We start from the raw sequence: 21,513 nt of genomic DNA, 5'->3' as shown, positions 1-21,513 counted from the left end.
CAATTTGTTTTGCTAATCGTTTATATATGTATATATATATATATGTTTATGTATATGCTTTATATGTATGTATGTAAATGTGTATGCATTTTATATATGTATGTAGATGTAGGTATATACTCTATATATACGATTTATATATTCTGTGTACAATTAAAATTGACTTTTTACAATTTCTATATCTTTGCCAAGAGCTTCTCTTCTCCCTTCTCCTTCGATCCATTGGCCAAAGATTCAACAAAAACCGAATTAAAATGTATGGAACAAAAAAAGATGCATTAACTTTACGCTGAGGTCGGCTTACTATATATATATCATTATGTATGTGTGTGTGTATGTGTTTTGCGTGTATATATTGTATATGAGAATCGTCGGTTCTTCTGCTTGATCTAAATTGGTGCCTTTTGCTCTATGTGCTAAGTGCCGAAAACATTTGAAACATTTTTGTTGCTGCTGTTAACATTTTTGCATCTTCCATCCACCCATGCATATTCATTCATGCATCCGCATCCCACCCATACATCTATCCTCTCTCCATCTCATCATCGTCATATCATCATCAATATTAAGCCAAGGCGATTGCAACATGCTGATCCATGTGGATTGGGGTTGGGCGGGGTGTTTGACAAATGGCAGCTGAATGTGGCTGAATCTGAATCGGAACACCGCTTGAATCTCGCACGAATATCGCAAAGAAACAAAATTACAATCAGAGAGAGAGAGAGAGAGAGAGTGAGTGAGAGAAATGGGAAGGGGGTCGGCGTCCCTGAACTAACGAACAATATGCAATGCCTCGGCTCGACTGTTGATGATACTCTGGAGGGGATTGGGTTGCTTAATCTGTGGTTCCTGCCGCTGCTCCAGCTGCCGTTGCACCAGCCGCTCCAAACGCCAATTCTAGTCGCCGCTGTCGTCCCATTTGCGCTCCTCCATGATCCGATCAAAGCAGTCCGCAAGGAATGCATGCTGCAATAAGGAAAAAAGATTCTTGTCAGACACACACACACACACAGCTCTCTCGGCAAATTTGAATCCCATTCAGTGCGCTTCAGAACTCTCCAGACACACTCCACACTCGGGCACTGCAAAATTGTTGGGTACAATGGATGGATCAAGCGATTGCTTTTTTGCTTGGGAGGTGCACGGGAGAGCTTTGGAAACGCACTGCTTGGGGTGGCAGGGGGGGTCGGCAGATTAGACGTACATATGGCGTGTAGACTTTGACCCAACGGGCTGGCTTATCTGGACGATTGTACTGAAAGCAAAATGTCATGGACTCCTCGTCGCTCTCGGAGCGCGTGATGCTGTCCCAGGTCAGCTCGACCATTTGCGCCTCCAGCGAGCCATCCTCGCGACAGGCGTGCAGGCGGAAACTCTTCATGCCTGCCAACGGAACACAGAGAGATATTACAGTAGGGGAAAAGTAAAAAAAAAAAGAGATGGCTGGACGGCACACTCACCCACGGCGGGCACCACATGCCCCTCCTTGCGACTATCACATGAGCAGTGGGGGAACACAACGTCCCCGTAGCCGGGCAGGCTGCGGGCCAGGGCCAGATAGTCGCCAGCCTTCTTGGCATCCTGCAGGGCCTTCAGCTCGTAGAGGCGTCCGTCGGCGCGGATGTTGCCGCGATTCACCTCATCCACAGCCTGATAGAAGATGAAGCGTCCGGCCTGCTCGCCGTCTGGCAGCGTCAGCTCCTTGCCGACGGTGAAGAGCCACCGGCGCACACAGAGACACGTTGAGGAGGCCGTGCTGTAGTTCTGCACGTACAGCTGATGGGGGATCTCGTGCGGCTGCAGCTTCCGCTCGAAGTTGTACTCGACGATCTCGAACAGGTAGAAATACTGCTGCGTGTAGGCGGTGAGACTGGCGCGCTGCACCAGGATCTCCCAGACGACCTGGGCGCTGGACGACTTCTTCACCGAGACGGTGGTCACCTCGTGGTCGGGCAGCATCACCTTAATGTCCACCGGCGATGCCGAGATGTCGTCCTCGGTGTCGGTGAGAAAGTCCTGCACAGCATCGCTCTCGGCTATCACTCGCACCGCGCACACCTTCTCCAGGTACTGCTCCAGGCCGCGTCGCCGCGTGTCCAGCTGCTGCTCGCTCAGCTGGAACGGCCACTTGCCGGGCAACTTGGGGAAACTGAAGCCGGAGAACTCCTTGCGCAGCAGCGAATGCAGGTTGGCGAACTCGCGATACCGCCGCGAGCACAGCTGCCGCCCGGCCATGTGTATGTTGAAGACAATGTAGCGCTCTCCGTTCCGGTTGACAATCCCATAGTCGGGTATGCTGCAAGCAGAAGGATCAGTTAGTATTTTTGAGTGTGTCTTAGTGGTTGCTGATTTAACGATTTGCTCACCTGATCGGCAGCGAGCGCTTGTCCGAGTAATCAATGTAGGAGTAGCCGCTCTGGTCCTCCTGCGGTTCCAGTCGATCGGCCTCCTGTGGATGATATACAAAATGGGAATTAGAGCGGTTGTTGTGGCAGGAGCAGACGAGTGGGACTCACCTGCTGGGTCACCGATATCACCGTGAGGGTGAGGCAATCGCCGCCGGATTTGATCAGGTCCACGACCTGTTTGTGTGTGGCTCCCTCCACGCTGACGCCGTTGCTGTAAAAATAACAAACAAACAAAAACACATAGAGGTGTAGATTAGTATCCATTGGAAATGTAAGAGTTATCCTGGGGGGGACTGGGCTCCCTGCCACACCCACCGCTGGCAGCGCCTCTCCAGGGCACTCAGCTGTGCAAACTGAACGCAGTGGAAGGGCAGCATTTGAGTGCCAGGAGTGATGAAGCGATGGAGTGTGAGTGCTGATCAATTGCCACAAGCCAAGTGCCTGCCAAGCCATCGCCGGCAGATCAATTTAAAGAAAAAGAAAAAAAAACAGCCCAGAGAATTGAGTGATAGAGATGCAAGTGGAGGTGGGCGGTCGGGGGAGAGAGAGCTACATACGCAATGGATGCATTGACATCAGTGGAGCACTGATAAGGCGAATGGACTGGAGATAAGCGATTCGGGTCAAGTTGTTGCTGTTGCGTGGAGTGGAGTGGAGTGGCGTGGCGCCCGTTTCTATCTGGGATCGAGAGCTCCAATTGAACTTGAAGGTTGAGCACCCAAGAGATGGGTAGGAGGAGCGAGCAGGTGTCGCAACAGCATGAGGGATGGGGGGGGACTAAGCTCATAAAGGAAAGTACAGTCATTGCCTGGAATTGGTATCAAAGGGAATGAATGGAAAATGTTGGTTGGGTAATGGGCGGCACAATGGGAATGCAACTAAATCAATTAACGAGAGAAGAACACCCAACCCTCGCTCCCTCCCTCCATACCACCCCAAAGCCCACTTGATTCCGTCAAATGAAACGCCTGCAATGATTGAAGCCGAATGGCGTGGCAGGCTGGAGGAGGAGGTGGCCTCTTAATCAGGGAGAAAATGTCAACAGTCGTCGCAGCACCACAGCACTCGGCACCCCCGCACCCGGCACTCACTCACTCTCTTCCTATCTCTGTCTCCCTCACTCAATTCCTGCAGAGGAGCGAGAGGAGCTCTGCTCATCCTGAGAGGAGTCTTCTGCCGCGCCGCTCCGCGTCTTTCCGGTTTGCAATTTGCCGTCGAGCAACACAGATAAATAAATAAGTAAACAAGAGAGAGGCAAAAGCTGGCTGGCCATTGGTGTGTGTCTGTGTGTCTGTGTGTGTGTGTGGCCTAGTCGAAGCTTTTGATACCCTGGAGGCGATAAAAATAATCTCACTCTTCAGAGTACACAGGAAACTTAAAAATATATTTCTGCATTATGTATTTCCTTTTGTTTGCTCAAACAACTTTAAAGCTAATTTAATCACAGTTATAAGAAATTTTGTATTTTCTTTAATTGTTTTTCCCCTCTTTTTTTGTTGCCAACATGTGCTCTAGCTCATAATATCCTTGTGTGTCTCTCTCTCTCTCTCTCCTTCTAGGGTATAATAAATCGCAGCACTGTTATCTCTACCGACGGTGTCTGACGCACTCAGCATGACTCACATTGCGACAGAGGGAGACAGAGACACAAGACATACTAAACCATACCATACCATACCATACCATAGCATAATATGCAGGAAACAAAAGAGCGGAGGGGAGCAGTGGGACGCGCAAGGAGGTGCGCAAGAGACAGTCACAAGCAGAGACTGAAATTGAGACGAAGTCGGAGGCCATCACACACACACAGGCACACACAGGCACGCAGGGGTAAACCTGTTTACCACCGACACAACACAACAACAACAAAAGCTAGACAAAGGCAAGGTATGCTAATGTAAGGCAAGGCAAGGCAAGGCAAGGCAAGTATGGCACAACAAGCGGGCAAGCGGGCATGGCATAATGTGCCCCTCTCTCCCACTCTCTCACCTCTCTCACTGAACACAAATGAAACTGAAACCCGTTATGCTACAAATCAGAGGCAACTTTCTTGGCTTGGCTTACCTTACCGTGCGCATACCCTGTACAAAGGTGTGTGTTTATGTGTGTGTGTGCCACTGCACAGCAGTGGCCACGTATTGCATGTACTTACTATTTATATGCATTGGTATTGGTATTGGGTGTATTTATAGTTATTGTTAAATGCAAAATGACTTTTTCCTACTACTCCACTTAATTGTGTTTTACTTGGGCAAAATGCCGGCACAAAGAAATGTTTGCCATTTATTGAATTTCATTTAATTGCAACACAGTGTGTGTGTGTGTGTGTGTGTGGGAGGATTGGAAAGCAAAAGAAACTGAAACTGAAACAAACTGAAACAGGAAGAAAGCTTCACCCAAAGAACTCTCTCTCACGACAATTGCTCAAAGGTATTGCTCCACACCATTTCCTCATTTCCTCTCCTCACGAGAGTTACAATAGAGTTGGTTGGCTGTATTTGTTATGTTTTTTTTTAAGCCCAAGCACACCTCACCTAACTGTCGTGACACACCTTGCTTGGGGTTCTGGAACACTACCCAGAAAGGTTCATGCGTGATTTCTGCACACTAAGCTGAAGAGGACCCTGGGACTGGCATGCGAAGCAACATCTGGACAAGCAGTGTAATTAGTGCTATTGGGATTTCCATGGGAGGGGGAAAAACACACACACACACACACAAACTGGGGCAACTGGGGAGAGGACGAAGCAACAGGATTTAATTAGTGGCGAAATCTAAGAATAATATCGATTAAAAGCGCAAAACAGTTCCGATTGAAGATATAAAATCAAGTTTGACTTGACCCTGAAGACCGCTCCTGATATCCCATATGCTCGCAGCACAACTTAGGGCATGCCACGCGGTGGGAAAGTCCGTAAGTGGCTCTAGGAAAATGCAAATTGGATTTTCTACAATATACATACATATATTCAATTTGCACACATGTTTACCTAAGCGATATATATATGTATACATTGTGGGGGGGGGGTGGGTGTGGGGGTGTTGGCTATAGCTGAGGTAATTTAATTGTTTAAGTTGAGCAAATCGAATAAATATTTGCAAGACCCCATTCCCCACACCCCCCAACCACCCACCCACCCAACCACCACACTGAATAAATAAGAATTAGAAATATTCCCCATCGTTTCAATGTTTACACAATGATTTATTTCCAATGGCGAAGAAGCAATTTAAGCAAATTTCTCAATGGGAAGAGAGAGTGAAGAGAGTGTAACAACATGGCTGGATCGATGCTCACATCGAAAGTTAATTCTCCCTGGGGCAGGTGAAAATTGTTATCCCCAAACATAGCAAACCCCCCTTAGCCCCTTAGCCCTTCTACCCTGTGAGCGAGCGAGAGCTTAACACTTTAATCCTCTGTCCGTGTGCTTCGTTTCCAGTTTTCTGTTTGATGTTGGCTCTAGCTGTACGAGTATCATAGCCTAGACCTTACACCATTCCCATTCCCCACATTCCCATCCTTCAATTGTGTTTATTTCTGGCTTAGCCGGAACGGAACGGAACGAAACAAAACGAAACCCAAAAGGGAAACCAGAACTTGAAACCACCCCCCACAACAGTTCCCACACACAGAGAGCCACAGAGGCGGGAGGTGGGTATGTAATAGGTCTCTCTGAAATGTGGGCCAGGATAGCAGCAACAACAACAACAACAGCAACAAGCTCTCCCCAAACCATTCATCCATCGCCATCCAGTGACGCAAACATATTGATTATTGTTGGGGCATATGCCACAAAAACCACCAGCAACAGCAACAACAGCCACAGCCAGCCATTGACACAGAACTCAACCACAACACACAAATTCGTGGGCAGCATTGAAGGGAAAACAAAGCGAAGGAAGCAAAGCAGGAAGGGGAACCCACAAATAGATTGCCACATACCAAATCGAATCTTGACTACTTCTTGGATTGCTGGTTGCTTCTCGACGGTTGATTGTTGATGCCACCAACTCAATAACCGTATTCCAAGACACACACATAAACTTCCGGATTGCAAGGATTGCATAAAGGAGGAGGAACAGGAGCAGGCGGAGGTGTACTTGCACAACGAAAGGGGGAAAGGAATTTCCGTCTTTGCCAATAACAAATATCAGAATATCAGAATGCAATAGCAGTATGCTGTTATGCTTGTGATTAAAATACAGAACTATTCCGAGTGTACCAAAAGGTATGCAGATGGAGTTCATCTATGTGGGGGGGCGGGGGTATGTTCTGTGACGTCCGGGACTCGGGGCGAACGCATCACAGCACACGGCAAAGAAAGTGGAAACCAAACAAAACGAAACGAAACGAAAATAGTTCATAATCCCCATTGATTGTATCGCAACCACCCACAACCCACCCACCCACTCACAACCCACAGCCAAAGCCAAAGCCAAAGCCCACCCCCCGCAAGCACAATGTTAAGTGGGCCCAGGGAGGCAGCCAGCCAGCCAGCAGTCAAGGTAAGTGAGGCGTCTCCTGGGCGCAACTTGGGGTAGATGGTAACCAAGTGCACGAAGGGCACGGGCACGAGCACAAAAGATGCAGATGGCAAAAATGGAAATGCATTCTTGGGGTTCTCGTTCTCTTTAGGTCCTCCATTATGCTGAAGCTGCCATTCAGGGCCCATTCATGGGCAGTACAACGTCTTGAAAGGACATCATCGTTGGGGGGGGGGGAGGTCGCGTTCGGCTTCCAGGATTTAAGTTCCGAGCCAATGTGGCTCGTTAAACGAGCTAACCCGAAAAAACTCTCGTGCCAAGGAAACGGGCATTGGGTGCTGCCCCAAGAACTATACTTAGTCTTGCTGGGAATCAGTTGTCCTGCCTCAGATTTTGTCCAATTTTCACGCACTTCGAGCTGGTTTCCGATCTCCCCTTTGGTGCGAATCTTTCGGGGAGGTTTTAGCCACAAATCTGGCAAGTGATTTACATTTATGTACGTGTCCTTTGGCCAACATGTCTTTGTGTACGCACTGAGGCCAGTGAGGAGTGCAGCACTCTAGTCTGCAGCTGCCTTATCAATACCTAACCCCATCCAGAACCTTATCCGGGCAAATCGCTTGGCGTTGCCTCCTCCAACCACTTTTGGCCCTGCAACCTGGAGCCACGAACCACTTGAGTGGCCTAATCTTATCGAGGTGCAGGTGCAAATCGCAGCGGTTCTTTGACCGCCAATCTAGTCACGGAGTCGCTGTCACTGAACGCTGAACGGGCTGCCTCAGACGATGGCAAACCACTGGATTGAGAAGAGGCAGCTGCTGCTGCGGCTGCTGCTGGTCGTCTTCGCTGCGCTGACTCTGGTGCTGGGCGCAGCCCAGGCCCTGGAGTGCTACAACTGCGACTCGGCCGAGGACTCGGAGTGCGCCACACGGCCGGGCCAGCAGCTGGAGGTGGAGGAGTGCGCGGCGGCCGGCGACGAGTGCGTCACCTCGATCACGGCGGGCCTAACGCGTCGCGGCTGCCTGGCCCGGCTCCATCCGAACGGCTACTGTGCGGAGCCCTGCGACCGGTGCAACACGAGCCTCTGCAACCGCCACGTGTTTCCCACGGACCGGCTGCGCTGCTACCAGTGCACCGGTGCGGACTGCATCGACGTGTCGGGCAAGCCGCATCTGCTGCTGCCCTGTCCCTTCTACTGGGAGGGGGATCGCTGCTACACCAACGTCATCCACCTGTCCAACACGCAACGCGGCTGCGAGCACACCAACCTGCCCGCCACCTGTCCGCACGTCTGCCTCAAGTGCAACTACAACGGCTGCAACATGGAGCGCACCGTCACCGAGAGCCGCTGCCTCCAGTGCACCCACCAGCGGCTGTCCCCCAATCCTGACTGCCTGCGCCAGCAGCAGGCGCCGGCGGAGGGACACCAGCCCCAGCGCCAGCAGCAGTGCGCCGTCGGCAATGGAACGGTGACGCAGTGCACCAACAAGGTGATGTACGGCCACCGCGAGGGCTGCTACACGCACCTCAACACCCAGACGGAGGTGATGCAGCGCGGCTGCTCCACCACCATGGGCTTCTTCCCCACCGGAGAGCTGAGCCGCTGCACCGGCGACTTGTGCAACGCCCAGTGCCGGGACATTGTCTGCGCCGTGTGCAACTCCACCAGCCATCCGGAATGCCGCTCGGGCCGTAATCTGCCCACGGAGAAGTGCGCCGAGGGTACCGTGGCCTGCTATTCCTGCGAGCAAGGTTAGGGTGAGTGGGGAATGGGGGAGATTAATGTATTCCCGAAATATACGATAAATATTCTTTGCATCACAACTGTACATCTCTCTCTCTCTCTCTCTCTGTCTCTCTCTGTTGCCCCTCCCTTCCCCTCTACGGCAGATACTGTCCTGCGACGTGGATGCGCCGATGCCGACTTCTCGCCCTCGGAAAGCGGCGGCGAGCGGTGCCAATTGTGCCGGAGCAGCGATGGATGCAACCGCTGGTCCGTCCGCAGCTGCTACCGCTGCAACTCGCAGGAGCAGGACGAGGATTGTGCGGCCATGACCAACCCGCAGGCGATGACCGTCAGCAATTGCACGGACGCGGTGGAGCTGTGCGTGAGCACGGTCATCAGTCGCCTGGATCTGGTCTACACGGTGCGCGGATGTGCGGGCGAGGTGCCCGAGTGCAGTGCCAACGATCCGTACTGTGTCCGCTGCAACGGCAGCCTGTGCAACGCCGCCCCCACCCTGTGGACCGCAGAGCGTACGGCCCTAACGCATGATCAGCGGAATTGGTGGTCTTTGGTCAAATATTTGTGGTCCAGGAAGCTCTGACAAGCGGAAGGAACATTGATTGCTCTTGAATCAAAATTATATGTGCGAAAATAAATGCAAAAATACATATGTACACATGTATGTGCAATCAGAAAGATTAACAATATAAATATGTGCCTGGAGACGGGGGGGCGGTTGGTTGTTTGTGCTGATTACTGGCTTACGGGCCACAAAAACCACAAACCTCTGCAGCCGGACACAACGGGGGCGGATGTTTGTGGAGAGTGGAGAGTGGAGTGAGAGAGAGAGAGAGTGGAGAGAACGCCCCAAAAGACACAGATTAACAGACGAGCCGAATAATGTCATGCTGCAATGCATAAACCGAAATAACTTGAATTAAAATATATCTCCAGTAAATTCTAGTATTCTAAAATAAGGCTACGGCTTTGGCTTTGGCTTCGGCTTCGGCTTCAGGTTAGCGCTCGTTGAGAGTGAAATTGTGGATACACTTTAAGCCAGAGAGAGAGAGAGAGAGGGGGAACAGCGGGAGCACCGTACTCTAGGCGAGAAAACAAACATTCTAAGCAGGGGCATGCCAGGCATCCCAACACGAGCGTTTGCTTTCCGATACCCTTCGATAGAGAGAGCGAGAGTGAGAGGGTATTAGGATTTTGCATGCAGCAAGGGAAGGGTGGAGAGGGTATTCGGTTCATTCGGATTGTTCAATCAACTTAAACTGCCATTTGATCATTTAATCAACTTAAAACTGCTTTCAAAGTTAGACCTCAATCAGCGAGAGTATCAATCGCTTCGGCTTCGGTACTTTCATTCTTGTTTGCATTTTTTTTGCTGCTGTTGTTGTTGTTGTTTGCGTAGCTAGCGCAGCTAGCCAAATTATAACGGCAGCTATTTCTCCTCCGTTTGCTCATTCTCCCGCTGTTTTGGTTGTGGTTGTTGTTGTTGTTGTTGCTGATAATGAAATGATGAACCACTGCAAATAGCAACAACACCGCCCCACAACAGCCACACAATAGACGACGACAGCGACGAGGAGGAGGAGGAGGACGCCGCCTCTCTCGCTTTCAGTTGTCCCTGTCTCCCTGCCAACCCACATACTATGCTGTCTCTATCTCTTTCTTTCGCTATGTGTCGTCTCCCCCTCCCCGCTACTACACACAATCTCTTCTTTTTTTTCTTTTTTTTTCAATGGGGAATATGTGTGAAAAATGTGGAAAATTTGCAAGTTTTCAGCGCGTGTGGACTTAGGGGGGTGGTGTGAGAGTGTGAGCAGTTTGAGCAGTTTGAGCAGTGGGACTGGAAGGAGCGCTGGGGCATGGAAAGGCGGGCGGTGGACAGTGTGCTGATGATAATTAAGTTGTTGGTTGCGCGAATGTGTAACGAGACTTTTGTAAATTTATTAATTGAATTTCGTGTCGAAACGGGAGCACAGAGGAGGAGAAGAACAGCGGACAGAGGACAGGCCGGCAGGCGACAATGACAATGACAACGACAACGACAACCCACCCGCGCACCATGAACCACCCATACAATAGAATTAAATGATTGATAGAATGGGAGTAGAATGGAACGTCATCTGCTGATAACGAAAGCGAATATCAGAGCAGAGAGCAAAACCAAAATGTCAAAGATGCAAGACAAAGAGAGTGGGGGGAGAGAGTGAGTGAAAGAGAGAACATTCCAAATGCTATGAGCGAACATTTTAATTAGCTTCTGTATGTGTATGTGTCAGTGTCTGTGTGTCTTTTGTGTTTTTGTGTGGCATAATGTTATGCCATTGAAGAAAGCACACACCCCCCACCCACACCCACACACACACACAACAAAGAGATGCAGAGAACAAGAAATATGGATAGGGTCGGGTCGGGGGAAGGAAGATGTTGTAACGTAATTCAAAAGCCAGGGCCTGCTGCCCAATCGGCTTAAATTCCGGCAGCGCCTAAGCAGGGGCTGAGCACAAAGGGGGTACCGTTACCGGTGTACCACCGGTACCTCCTCTCCCCCCTCTAATAAATGTGAACAAATATGAATCTGCCGGTGAATAAGATTCCTGTAAAGCCTGCCGACTACACGGGCACATGGAAAAGTTCAGGAACAACCCTCTCATATTATATGGGTGGACGGACAACCCACCCAAAAAACAACTCACATACATACACACACACACACAAACGTTTATTGATATTCCCAGGCAGCGTGTGCTGACTCTCTCTCGCTCACTCTCTCTTACTTAGCAACTCCCCTTCAAGCAGTGCTCCAAAGCTAGAGTGGACTGGCAGGCCCAGACCAGGCCAGGCCAGGCCATTCCAGCCGCCTAGTGGGGGGAACGGGAAACCTCTTGCACGCACGCACACACACACAAACACATTTGTAATACTTACACCTCCAGTATGCGATCGCCCTTCTTGATGCCAGCCTTCTCGGCCGCTCCATTCTCGAGGACAGCGCTGACATGCTGCAGGGGAGCGTACAGTTCGCCATTGATGGAGCGCAATTGTCCGCCCTCGGACACCTGACCGCGTACATTGAAACCGAAGCCAGTTTCCGTCTTGTAAATGGTAACGACGCGCGGCCCATTGGCCGTGGTTATGATGTTGGCTGTAGCGGTGTTAGGGGGGATGCTGCTGCTGCCGTTATTCTCGCCAATAATGCTCATTGCGCCGGGTCGCCTCTTCCGCCTCGCCTCGCCTCGCCTCTCCACTCCACTCCTCTCCTCTAGCCTTGCCGTCGCTCACTCTTCTGCCACACACACACGCCACACTCTCACTCAATCAATCGCGCTCTCTTGGCAATGTACTAGCTATTTAATTATTTTACACAATATCTTTTGCGGCAGTGATGTTGTCGTTGTTTTTGCGTAACTCTGATATTTCTGCAACTTCTTTTTGGCACAGCACACAAACATTCGCGCGCGCACACACAGTCAGCAAGCACAGAGCCAGGCACAGGCACAGACACCGCCACCGCAGCCACTTTTACTTTCCACTCCGCTCCACTCCACAACTCTTCGACGCTCGACGCTCCACTCTCCGCCAACCCAACCACTATCCACTCCACTATCCGTTCCACACACACACACAGGGCGCACACGGCAAGCGCAACTTTGGCAATGGTCTCGAAAAAAAAAATATTCACACCGCTTTCGGTTTTCCTGTGCTGTTGTTGCTAGAATTTCTGCGGCATTTTGTGATTCGCATTTTTATCCGCACCGCTTTCAGCACTTGATTTTAACTTCACTTTTCTGCTGCTAATCTCACGGTCTATAGTTTTTTTAACACAATTCAGCCGAGAGAAATTTTTTTGAATTCGTTTTGTTAAAAATACCCAGTCTGACCCTCTGAAATATACCGAAATACACCTTTTCATTTTCGAAATATACCGCAAATATACCTACGGACACGACAATATTCCTCGATGTTGATATTCCGTTAAATATTACTAGCTAGTTGGCCCTCTCAGCCCTAAACAAATAATTTTAGCTGATAGATACATACATTTTCTACAAGATTGGGAAGTTTCCAGAAGTCCTTTTTATTGGATTATTTACATATTAAGTTCAACCAAAAACAACATAAAACGAATGTGACGTCGTTTTTGAGGCGCTGCCAGACTCGTGCAATTCGTAGTTGCTACGGGCTGCCATACCATAATATTTTGTGACATGATATTCCTCTTTATTCGGTGACAGCAGGGCCCCCACCCTAAACAAATAATTTTATGCAATTCATCAATAAATTTTGTTCAGGATTGGCTAGTTTCCAGAACTCTTTTTCATTGGATTGTTTACGTAATAGGGTTCAAACAAAAATGGCCAAAGCATAAAACGTAAATGTTGACTAAATTTGACGTCAGTGTTGCTGGTCAACCAAGTTACTTCTGTACGTATGGACTTTTGCATACCTTATTTCCTTTAATTGATGTTAAATTTGTTGTTTCAGGCTGCTTTGAAACATTAATATTGCATTTCTGTTAGATTGAGTTGTTTTTTTACCTATCTATACATATGTTTTTGTGCTTTATAAATACATTTATCCCGGTTCTGATACCTATTATTGGAACAGGTAAGCTGCAAAATTTCGTTAATATCTTTAAAACAGAGACTGATTAGTTTCTGCATTAATTGGAGCCTGAAATTACAAACAATATCTCAAGTCCATAATATCCATTTTCCCAAGGTATGCAGATTGTTGCTCATTCCGTGCCAAAGTTGCACAACAATGCTGCTACTTCATTTCCCCATGTTGCTGAAAATTTTCCCATATAAATCAAATGTATCTTACGGGAACGCGTATGGATTGACGCAACAATGAAGCTTCGTTCCCGTAAGATACATGTTTCTCACACCACGAAAATGAGGGGAAAGTCACCACGAAAACGCTCTCTACACCTCTGAAAAGAGAGCAAATTTTGAAAACCCACCACGAATTGAGAGCGAAAAATGAAGAAGAAAAAAGTCGTCAATTCTAGGTTTGACCAATGTGACCAAATGCTGCAAGCACGGTTTTGTTATCGGCGCCAGATTCGAATATATCTTCAAATATGTAAAGTGGCTCACATAGGTTTGCTTTCTAGCCCAACAGAAAAAATAAACTTGTCAAATTTAATTATGTAAAAATATCAATGTATTTCATAAAATAGTCCTAGATGAGCGACCACGACGAGACATGAAATAAATATATGTATATACTAGTTAAAACGAGGACCACCTTCAAGAGGATGGCATCACACAAATCGGAGAGAAGAAACAAAATTTAAATGATATTACATATATGTATATGTATAAGAAAAATTACAATTATTAGCATCTGTTCACTGTTAATTTTACGCTCAATGACGAGAACTTAATTACTAAAATTGGTTTTCGGCTTAAGTTTAAATTATTAAATAAATACAGTTCCGATTGAAAGTTTTATGCGACGAAAAAAAATCAAAACGGATGTGATGTGATGTATGCGTGCGTGAGTGTGTGTGTGTGTGGTATTACAAAAAATATATATATAGATATATATATCGGTTCGTTTACATGATGAATTTATTTAATAGCTAAAATATAATATTTGCACTCTGTATAATGAATATATAATATATCTCTCATTTATATATATCAGATCTGTCTGTGTGTGTGTGTGTGTGTTTGTGTGGGTTTCAGAACTAATATTTCTCTATTTACAACAAAAACGACACTGATATATGGGCTGGTGGGGGAGGGGTAGAGTGTATGATAAATTTAGGCAGCTATTTGGCATTTCTCAAAATTTAACAATGAAAAAAAATTATTATATATAAACTGTGTCCAAAATGGTCAGAGGATTGTTGCGCCTCCTGCTCCTCCTCCTGCTGCTGCTGCTGCTGCTCCTGCTCCGCCCGCTGCTCTTCTGCCTCCTTAGTTCTGCTAATTATCAAGGTTTGTCTGTTGCTTGGGATTTGTACTTGCAATTGCTCCCGCTGTGTGCCCCGATCCGATCGAATCTCATCCGATCAGCGCCTGCGTGTTGTCGCCTGCTGCTGCTGCTGCTGCTGCGTTGTGGCGGTTCCTGCTGCCTGCTCCTGCTGATGTGCTCCACGATTGCGCACACTGTAGCAGCTGATGGGTGTCATCAGCATCCTGGTGATTGCTGATGTCACTGCTGCTGCTGGTGCCGTTGCTGCTCTCCGTTCCGGATGGCGCTCCTTTGGCCACCTGCTGCTGCTGCTGGGCGACTGCTGCGCAGGGACCAGCGTTTGTTCAGCTGCACAGCGGATGCGGCCATGGCCGCCGTGTAGGCCCGTGTGCCAATGGCCAGTGTGGGTACGACTATGTTGAGCTTTTTGGGCGAAGGCGGTGGTCGGGCAGAGATGGCGCCATTGCACGAGGACTGCAGACGCGTCGGCTTGCTAAACGGTGATGCTGTACTGGAGCTGCTGCCACTGTTGGCCCCACCACCGGGCATGGGGGCATTCAGTGTACTCCGGCGCAGGCTGCGTCGCTGTTCGCGCTCCTGTTGGGTGCGCTTGAGGCGCCGACTGGCGGCATTGCTCCCATTGCTGCTGCCACTGGCACTGGCAGTGCCGACGTTTGCTGTGCTGTTGGCTCCTCCTCTACCTGCACTATCAACACGAGCAGTCGATGCCGCAGCTGTCGGCACATTCACGGCTGTGGCTCCCACACCCACAGTTGGGACATTCCTCGTCCTGAGCGTCCGTTTGGTCATGTCCATGCCGCTGACACTGCAGCTGCGCAGCTGGCGCTTGCTCACAGCTCCCCCTCCACCACTGATGGCCAGCGTCTGGCTGCGTCGCGTCATCATAATGGAGCTGCCGCTGCTGCTGCTGCGGCTGTTGCCGTTGCTGTTGCTCTTGGTGCTGCTGGGCGTAGTATTGATGCTCCTGCGGGCAGCAATCACGACTGTAGAGGAGCTATTGCCCGCTCCTCCTGCTCCTGCAGCAATTGCTGCTGCTGCTGCTCCGCCGACTGCACTGGCTGCTGCTCCTGCGCCACTAGCTGCTTCTTTGATGGCCGCCGCACTAAGCGACTTGTTCTTGCAGTGCTTAAACACCTGTCGCAGGCGCGTCTGCATGTGCTGGTGATTCTCATTGGGCACATTCCGATAGCGACGCATCTGGCGGATGCGCTGCGTCGCCACAGGCGATGTGGCTGCCATGGAGGAGGCTGATGGGGCAGCAGCAGCAGACAAGTCACTGGCCAAAGCACTGGCGCGATCGAGGGCCTCGCCAATGCCCGGGGCGGCTGTCACTGGCATGCAGTCGACCTCCTGGAGTTTCTGGATCTGTTCGATGATATAATGGACGGCATGGGCATCTTCCTTGCGGATCTCGGCCACTGTTTCGCGGAGTTGCAGCATCGCTGGGGTCAGGCCTGCCTCCGAGGCCGATGTCGGGGTCGAGGGGAGGGTGGAGCTCACTTTATTGTCCTGCAGGGTGGGCGGGGACGGTGCTGGTGGCGGTGACGACGACTCCTTCTCGTCCTCCTCCCCCTCTTGAGGCTCTGTCTCCGTTGTTGTCTCCTTCAATGCTGCGCTCGTCCAACTGCTGGTGAACACGAATTCCGTTTCGCTGCAACTGGAACTGGAAGTGGAAGTGGAGCTGCTGGAGGTGGCCTCCATATGCTCGTGCTCGTGCTCCTGCTCCCGCAGCAGTTGTTGCTCCCTCTCGAGAGCCACCTGCTGCTCCTCGGCTCGCTCCTGTTGCAGCAAAGCATTCAATTCCAAGAGCTCCGATGGCTCTGGCTCCTTTGCTGGCTCCTCTTCCTGATGCGCCTGCTGCTCGACGTAATCGGACGGCGTCCAAGTCTCCTGTTCTTGCTCCGGCTCCTGATCTTGTGGCTGGTGTGAGTGCACCTGATGCAGCTGCTCCCGACGCGTCTCCAGCTGTGTGAGAGAGTAGCCCTCCTGTTGCTGATAGTGCTGCTGCTCCTGTATGATCTCCTGCATGCTGCGATCATCCAGGGCAGCAGCAGCAGCCGCCTCCGCCTCGGCAGCAGCTGCCGCCGAACGGGAACGCGCCTCCTGCTCCTGTTCATTGAGGAGCGTATTGTACGACTCGGCGAAACTGTAGTCGGAGCCCAAGGAGCACACACTGGAGCCATAGCTGCCGAAGCTGTTCTCCAAATGCTGCTCCAGATGATGCTCCAGCTCGGTTAGCTCTCTGCCTCCGCCTCCGCCATTGGATGAATTCGTAACAGACTGCCCATAAATGGCGGCGCGATCAATGTGGCTGCTCCCATTGGAATAGTGATGCAGGTGATGCTCCTGCTCCAGCATGACAACATCGCCTGCCTCCGCCTCCTGCTGCTGATGCTGCAGCTGTTGTTCGATCAAGCCACGCCAGGGATATACCCCCGCGGTGTTGGACTTACGCCACATCTTGCGATGATTGTGCAGACTCAGCTTGAGGCGTTGGGCATCGTAGGAGAAACGTGGCAGTCGCTGTTGCAGCGAAACGGCAGCGGCAGCGGCATCCTCATCGCCTGCCTCCTCATCTTCGGCATGATCGATGGGTTCCCCATCGATATATTCGTCAGCATCCTCCTCCTCCTGCTCCTCCTCGACGGCATAGTAATCAAAATTGCGAAACGGCTCTGGCGGCAAATGCCGCTTCGCCAAGGCACTGTATGGGGCGTCCAGAATGTAGTTCTCCTCCTCGATGCAGTGAGGATCTGGACAACTATTCTCGCTATCCATTGCACTGTCCTCGTCGTCCGCATCCAGCAGGGCATCCACATCCACCTCGACCTCCATATCGCTGGCATCCAACTCACGGCGTAAATCGATTTCTCTGCCTGACGGCGCCGACGGCTGCACTGGGCAGGGGCTGGGGGATGGTACGGGAGAGGGCTTCTGGGAGGAGCCAGATGTCGTCGACGATGGTGTCAGTATCACAGTTACCACGGACGTATTGTCTGCACGCATTTTCTTGGATGCCCATGTTTTGAGGGCCCGATCGACCAGCGCCTTGCTGGGATTCATCACGTCCTGCTCGTTGAGGATCTCCCCAATAAGATGCTGCTTGCGGACGGCATCCACTGCCTCCTGGGCCGTCACCACATTCCAGAGGCCATCGGTGCCAAAGATTAGACATCTACGTGGATAAACAAATATTAAAATTCAACATTCAACATTCCCCATGCCAATTCGTGGCTGGCCGGGACTCACCTGAACATGTTTGGGTCAATTTTAACAACCTTAACCTCCGGATCGGGACTCACAACAAACTCCTTGCAGCGCGAATTGTAGCTCCAGAGATCGCCCAGAGAGCGGGCCACTGCCAGAAAGGGTATATCATCGATAGCCGTACGCCGTCGGATGGGGCCACGATGCTGGGGATCTCTTGGCCGATTCCAGACCACACGCGGCACACCACTTTTGATGGCAACCATGCCGCCGGATCGCTGGATGCGTGACTTCTCCTCGTGCGACTCCGGTTTGTGGTCGGTCGTCAGCTGTTTGGCCCGCCACTGGCGTTCGTTTGGCTGCTGGTAGCCCAGCACAATGCCCGAATCGCCCACATGACCGATGTAGATCTTCTCACGGCGCATAAAGGCCACCGTTGCCGTTGTGCCCGCTGTGCTCAGGTGTCCGTTGGCGGTGCGTGGCCATTTCTCTGCAGGAAATCAAAAAACAAACAAACAAAATTGAATGAGGGGGTGTACGAGCATGTGTTTGTTATTCCGGTCAGAGGGCATATGGTGAAAATGGGGACATTACATTTATTTTCCCCCTCTAGGTTTTCTCTTTTCTCTTGTCTCGTTGTTATTGTCTTTCGTTTTTTTGTTTTGTGTTTCTTTTCTTTAATGGCCGTTGCATTTTTTGAAACGCCTTCACACGTTGTGTCTATAGAGTGGTGCTGCTCTAACTCATTGGGAGCCAACGCATACCAACACTCGCAGCGGGGTTGCCATGCTTGCTGAGAGCTGACAGCCATATGGCAAGGCCTGTGGAATATTCCATTCCCGCTATGTCGCTGTGTATGTGTGTATGTCAGAGAGCGCGCCAGAAAAATACAAGCACGCACACATGTTAAACGGATGGGTTTTTCTGTGTGTGTGGGCAGACAATAGAGATGAGCGTAAATGCGATTGTTGAGTCATCGTCGCACATCACAGTTGCATAATTACTAGAGGTGGGCCAATGTTAATAGAATGAAACTATCAATGTAATAATGAAACTATCAATGAAATAATGAAACGCAGTTATCGTATCAATGAAAAAACAATGAAACTATCAATGAAATAAGAATAGTGTTTTTGCCGCCAACTTTTTTTCAAAGCAGCCCATGTGCGTGACCTGACACGACACAATGACATATTGCGTGACTCAGTGCTGCCCATCTCTATTGCCCCTCTGCTTTGGTTTATAATTATCGTTGTTTTTCAGCTCTCGCCCTCTCTCTATCTCTCTTTCCACGGCCTTTGCCTGTTTTTTCTGTGTAATTATTTGTGTGTGTTGCTGCTGCTGCTCTTACCTTGCTCCCGCCACATTGCAAAGTGCGTGGATATGTAGCCCTCGCGAATAGCTTTCAGCACATCCTCATCGTTGTCCGACCAGAACTGTTTCTGCCTCACAATCTCCAGCATCAGGTGCTCCTTGGCGAAGAAGGCCGCCTCGGGCCCGCCATGTCCATCATAGATGCCAAAGAAGGCGTACTCCAGCTCGTGGGTCAGCGGCGACTCCTGGTAGGCCACAGAGAACTGATCCTCCATGTATTTGCGTCCTCCCTGGCTGCATTGCCCCGTCACCCGCATATTGACGCCCAGGGTGGAGCTGGGTGTGCTGTTGGGGCTTCGGCTGTCGCCTGTGCTGGCGTTGCTGCTGCTGCTGAGAGCTGTGCGGGGCGTCACAATGGCTCTCGCTTTCCGTTGACGACTCTGTGTCCCACCGCCGCCACGGGAACGGGCATCCATGTCCAAGGCTGCAGCGGTGCTGCGACAACGCAGTGTTTTGGTGGTGAACGAGGGCGGCGGCTTCGATGTGTGTGAATCCTCGGCAAATAAATCGAACTCCTCCTCCTGTGTGGTCTCCTGGTCAGCCGACAGACTGCCACATGCGGTGGCAGCCGCATCAGTTGCTAGTCCCGCCTCAACAGCACCCGTATCCAGTGTTGGTTGATGGTTGCCGATGAGGCGAGAACAGCGACGGGCAGACGTAGACCCAGAGCCAGAGCCAGAGCCCTGTAACAGCGGGGGGCATATTGTTGGCTGCTGCTGCCGGTGACTGCCAGCGAGGCAGGGCGTGGTGGATGAGGGCGCATCCGTATAGTAGTTGATGATGTCGTACTCCAGCTCGGTTGTATTCACGACTGGCACATCCTCCGTGGCTACAGTGGCCACATCCTCAGCGGCTACAGTGAGCACATCCTCAGTGGCTACAGTGGCCTGGGCTTTATGCCCTATTATGCCACCTATAGCTATGGGCCGCACCACTGACCGTTCGATGGCGGATTTGATGAGGCATCTGTTGGTTGCGGCGATGGCGCTGTTGATGCTGCTCCTTCTGTTGCTGCTGCTGCTGTTGCTTTGCAATGATGTCGTTGCAGTTGCAGATACAGATGTGGACGTTGCTCTAGTTGTTCGCACTGTCGTCGTCGACGCTTGCACGGTGGGCCACATTTTTGTTTATATTTTTGCGGCCAATGCGGGCTTCTTCTTCTTCCTCCTCCTGCTGGTGCTGATTCGTGGTTGTTGTTGTGTCCAGATGTTGTTGGAGTTGTTGCTGCTACTCAGCTAGTAGATGTCTTTCATCCGCAGTGTTGTAATTTCTGATGACATTTGCCACTAGACGACAACCGTAAAATAAAACGAGCCAGACCGATTGACTCTGCCAGCCAATACAATGTCTGCTGTGCTGTTGCTGAGTGTTAAAACGAGACGCCTACTGTGTGCCTCGACATATACTATTTGCCTTTCCTTTTGCTCTGGGCGTGTGTGTTTGTCGGTTTGTTTGCCTTGCCCGCGTGTGTATGCGTGTGTTCCATCTATGTAGCTTTTAATTTGTACTGCCTGCCCATCGCCGCCAAATTGCTTTTCAGCTTCTTCTTATTCTTGTTCCTCGAATCAAATCGAACATATACTTTTTGTTCAATTTAAAATTTGAATAATATAGCTGGGGATGGGAGATATACATACACCATATATCGGTATATTCTCTGGAATAGGAGTCAATGCCACAGCTAAGGCAAACAATTTTACCTTGGCGCTGGATGGGATAAGTATGGGGTTTCGATTCGATGTCTGTGATGTGATGGATAGTATAAAGAGCGCGCGCCGAAGATCCGAAACTCGTTTACACCGTATCTCTTCCTCTTCCTAAGTCGCATAGGTGCTGTTGTTGTTGCAGCGTCGTTTTCTATCGCTGCCGTTCTTGTTGTTTTCGATCATTTTCGTTCGCTCCTCAGAGGTTTTGGATTTACACAAATTTTCAAGTAAGAGGCACGTATGCACACACACAAACGTACACACACAATAAAAAAAAAACACACAGTGGAAGTGTCAACAACAAAAACAAAGACGAGAAACCAAATAGAAAGCAAGCGAACGAACAACCGAACGAACAGTATTTATGAGTGGTGTATAATAGAGCAGTATAGACGTACAGCACAGACGAGGACGGGAAAAAAACAACTGAAGTGACGCACGGGAAAATATCGATATCGGTGTCGTCGTTTCAGAGTTGCCTTTCTTCGATAGCGCTACCATTTGCTACCTTGTTCGATTCCCTGCTCGCACTTTGGCTATGTTTTTATATATTTTAAGTACATTTATTACATTTTCGTTCATACCAAATACAAAATATTGCTTCTTAACTTCTTTATTGTTCACCTGCCTGCGCAGTATGACCGTA

The 21,513-nt window shown here is 50.1% G+C and overlaps 3 protein-coding genes across 6 annotated transcripts; 1 reads left to right on the top strand and 2 right to left on the bottom strand.

Moving 5' to 3' along the window:
• Positions 1–841: 841 nt before the first annotated feature.
• LOC111069355 (sorting nexin-27) lies at positions 842–12,465 on the bottom strand. 2 transcript variants are annotated; one of them, XM_022359380.2, is made up of 6 exons: positions 11,560–12,465; positions 2,517–2,619; positions 2,367–2,449; positions 1,461–2,296; positions 1,205–1,383; positions 842–966 (listed from the first exon to the last, which is right to left on the bottom strand). In XM_022359380.2, the coding sequence occupies exons 1-6, from the start codon at positions 11,832–11,834 to the stop codon at positions 898–900; spliced, it is 1,545 nt and encodes a 514-aa protein (XP_022215072.1). In that variant the 5' UTR covers positions 11,835–12,465; the 3' UTR covers positions 842–897. The 2 variants fall into 2 exon arrangements, with proteins under 2 accessions (XP_022215072.1, XP_022215073.1); XM_022359381.2 differs by lacking the exon at positions 11,560–12,465 and adding an exon at positions 2,724–2,846.
• Positions 7,643–9,311, top strand: LOC111069357 (G surface protein, allelic form 156). Of its 2 annotated transcripts, none has more exons than XM_022359384.2 (2): positions 7,643–8,651; positions 8,784–8,876. In XM_022359384.2, exon 1 carries the CDS (start codon positions 7,679–7,681, stop codon positions 8,648–8,650), a length of 972 nt encoding a protein of 323 aa, XP_022215076.2. In that variant the 5' UTR covers positions 7,643–7,678; the 3' UTR covers position 8,651; positions 8,784–8,876. The 2 variants fall into 2 exon arrangements, with proteins under 2 accessions (XP_022215076.2, XP_022215075.2); XM_022359383.2 differs by having other exon boundaries at positions 7,644–8,645; positions 8,784–9,311.
• A 2,068-nt stretch (positions 12,466–14,533) lies between the features above and the next one.
• Positions 14,534–21,271, bottom strand: LOC111069320. Of its 2 annotated transcripts, XM_022359329.2 has the most exons (4): positions 20,862–21,271; positions 19,139–20,775; positions 17,830–18,277; positions 14,534–17,755 (listed from the first exon to the last, which is right to left on the bottom strand). In XM_022359329.2, exons 2-4 carry the CDS (start codon positions 20,280–20,282, stop codon positions 14,800–14,802), a joined length of 4,548 nt encoding a protein of 1,515 aa, XP_022215021.2. In that variant the 5' UTR covers positions 20,283–20,775; positions 20,862–21,271; the 3' UTR covers positions 14,534–14,799. The 2 variants fall into 2 exon arrangements, with proteins under 2 accessions (XP_022215021.2, XP_022215020.2); XM_022359328.2 differs by having other exon boundaries at positions 19,139–21,271.
• Positions 21,272–21,513: the final 242 nt, after the last annotated feature.

The sequence above is a fragment of the Drosophila obscura genome, unplaced genomic scaffold (genome assembly GCF_018151105.1).
Source record: "Drosophila obscura isolate BZ-5 IFL unplaced genomic scaffold, ASM1815110v1 contig_29, whole genome shotgun sequence".
Classification (NCBI taxonomy): Eukaryota; Metazoa; Arthropoda; class Insecta; order Diptera; family Drosophilidae; genus Drosophila; species Drosophila obscura.
This window is presented reverse-complemented; position numbering and strand designations above follow the sequence as displayed.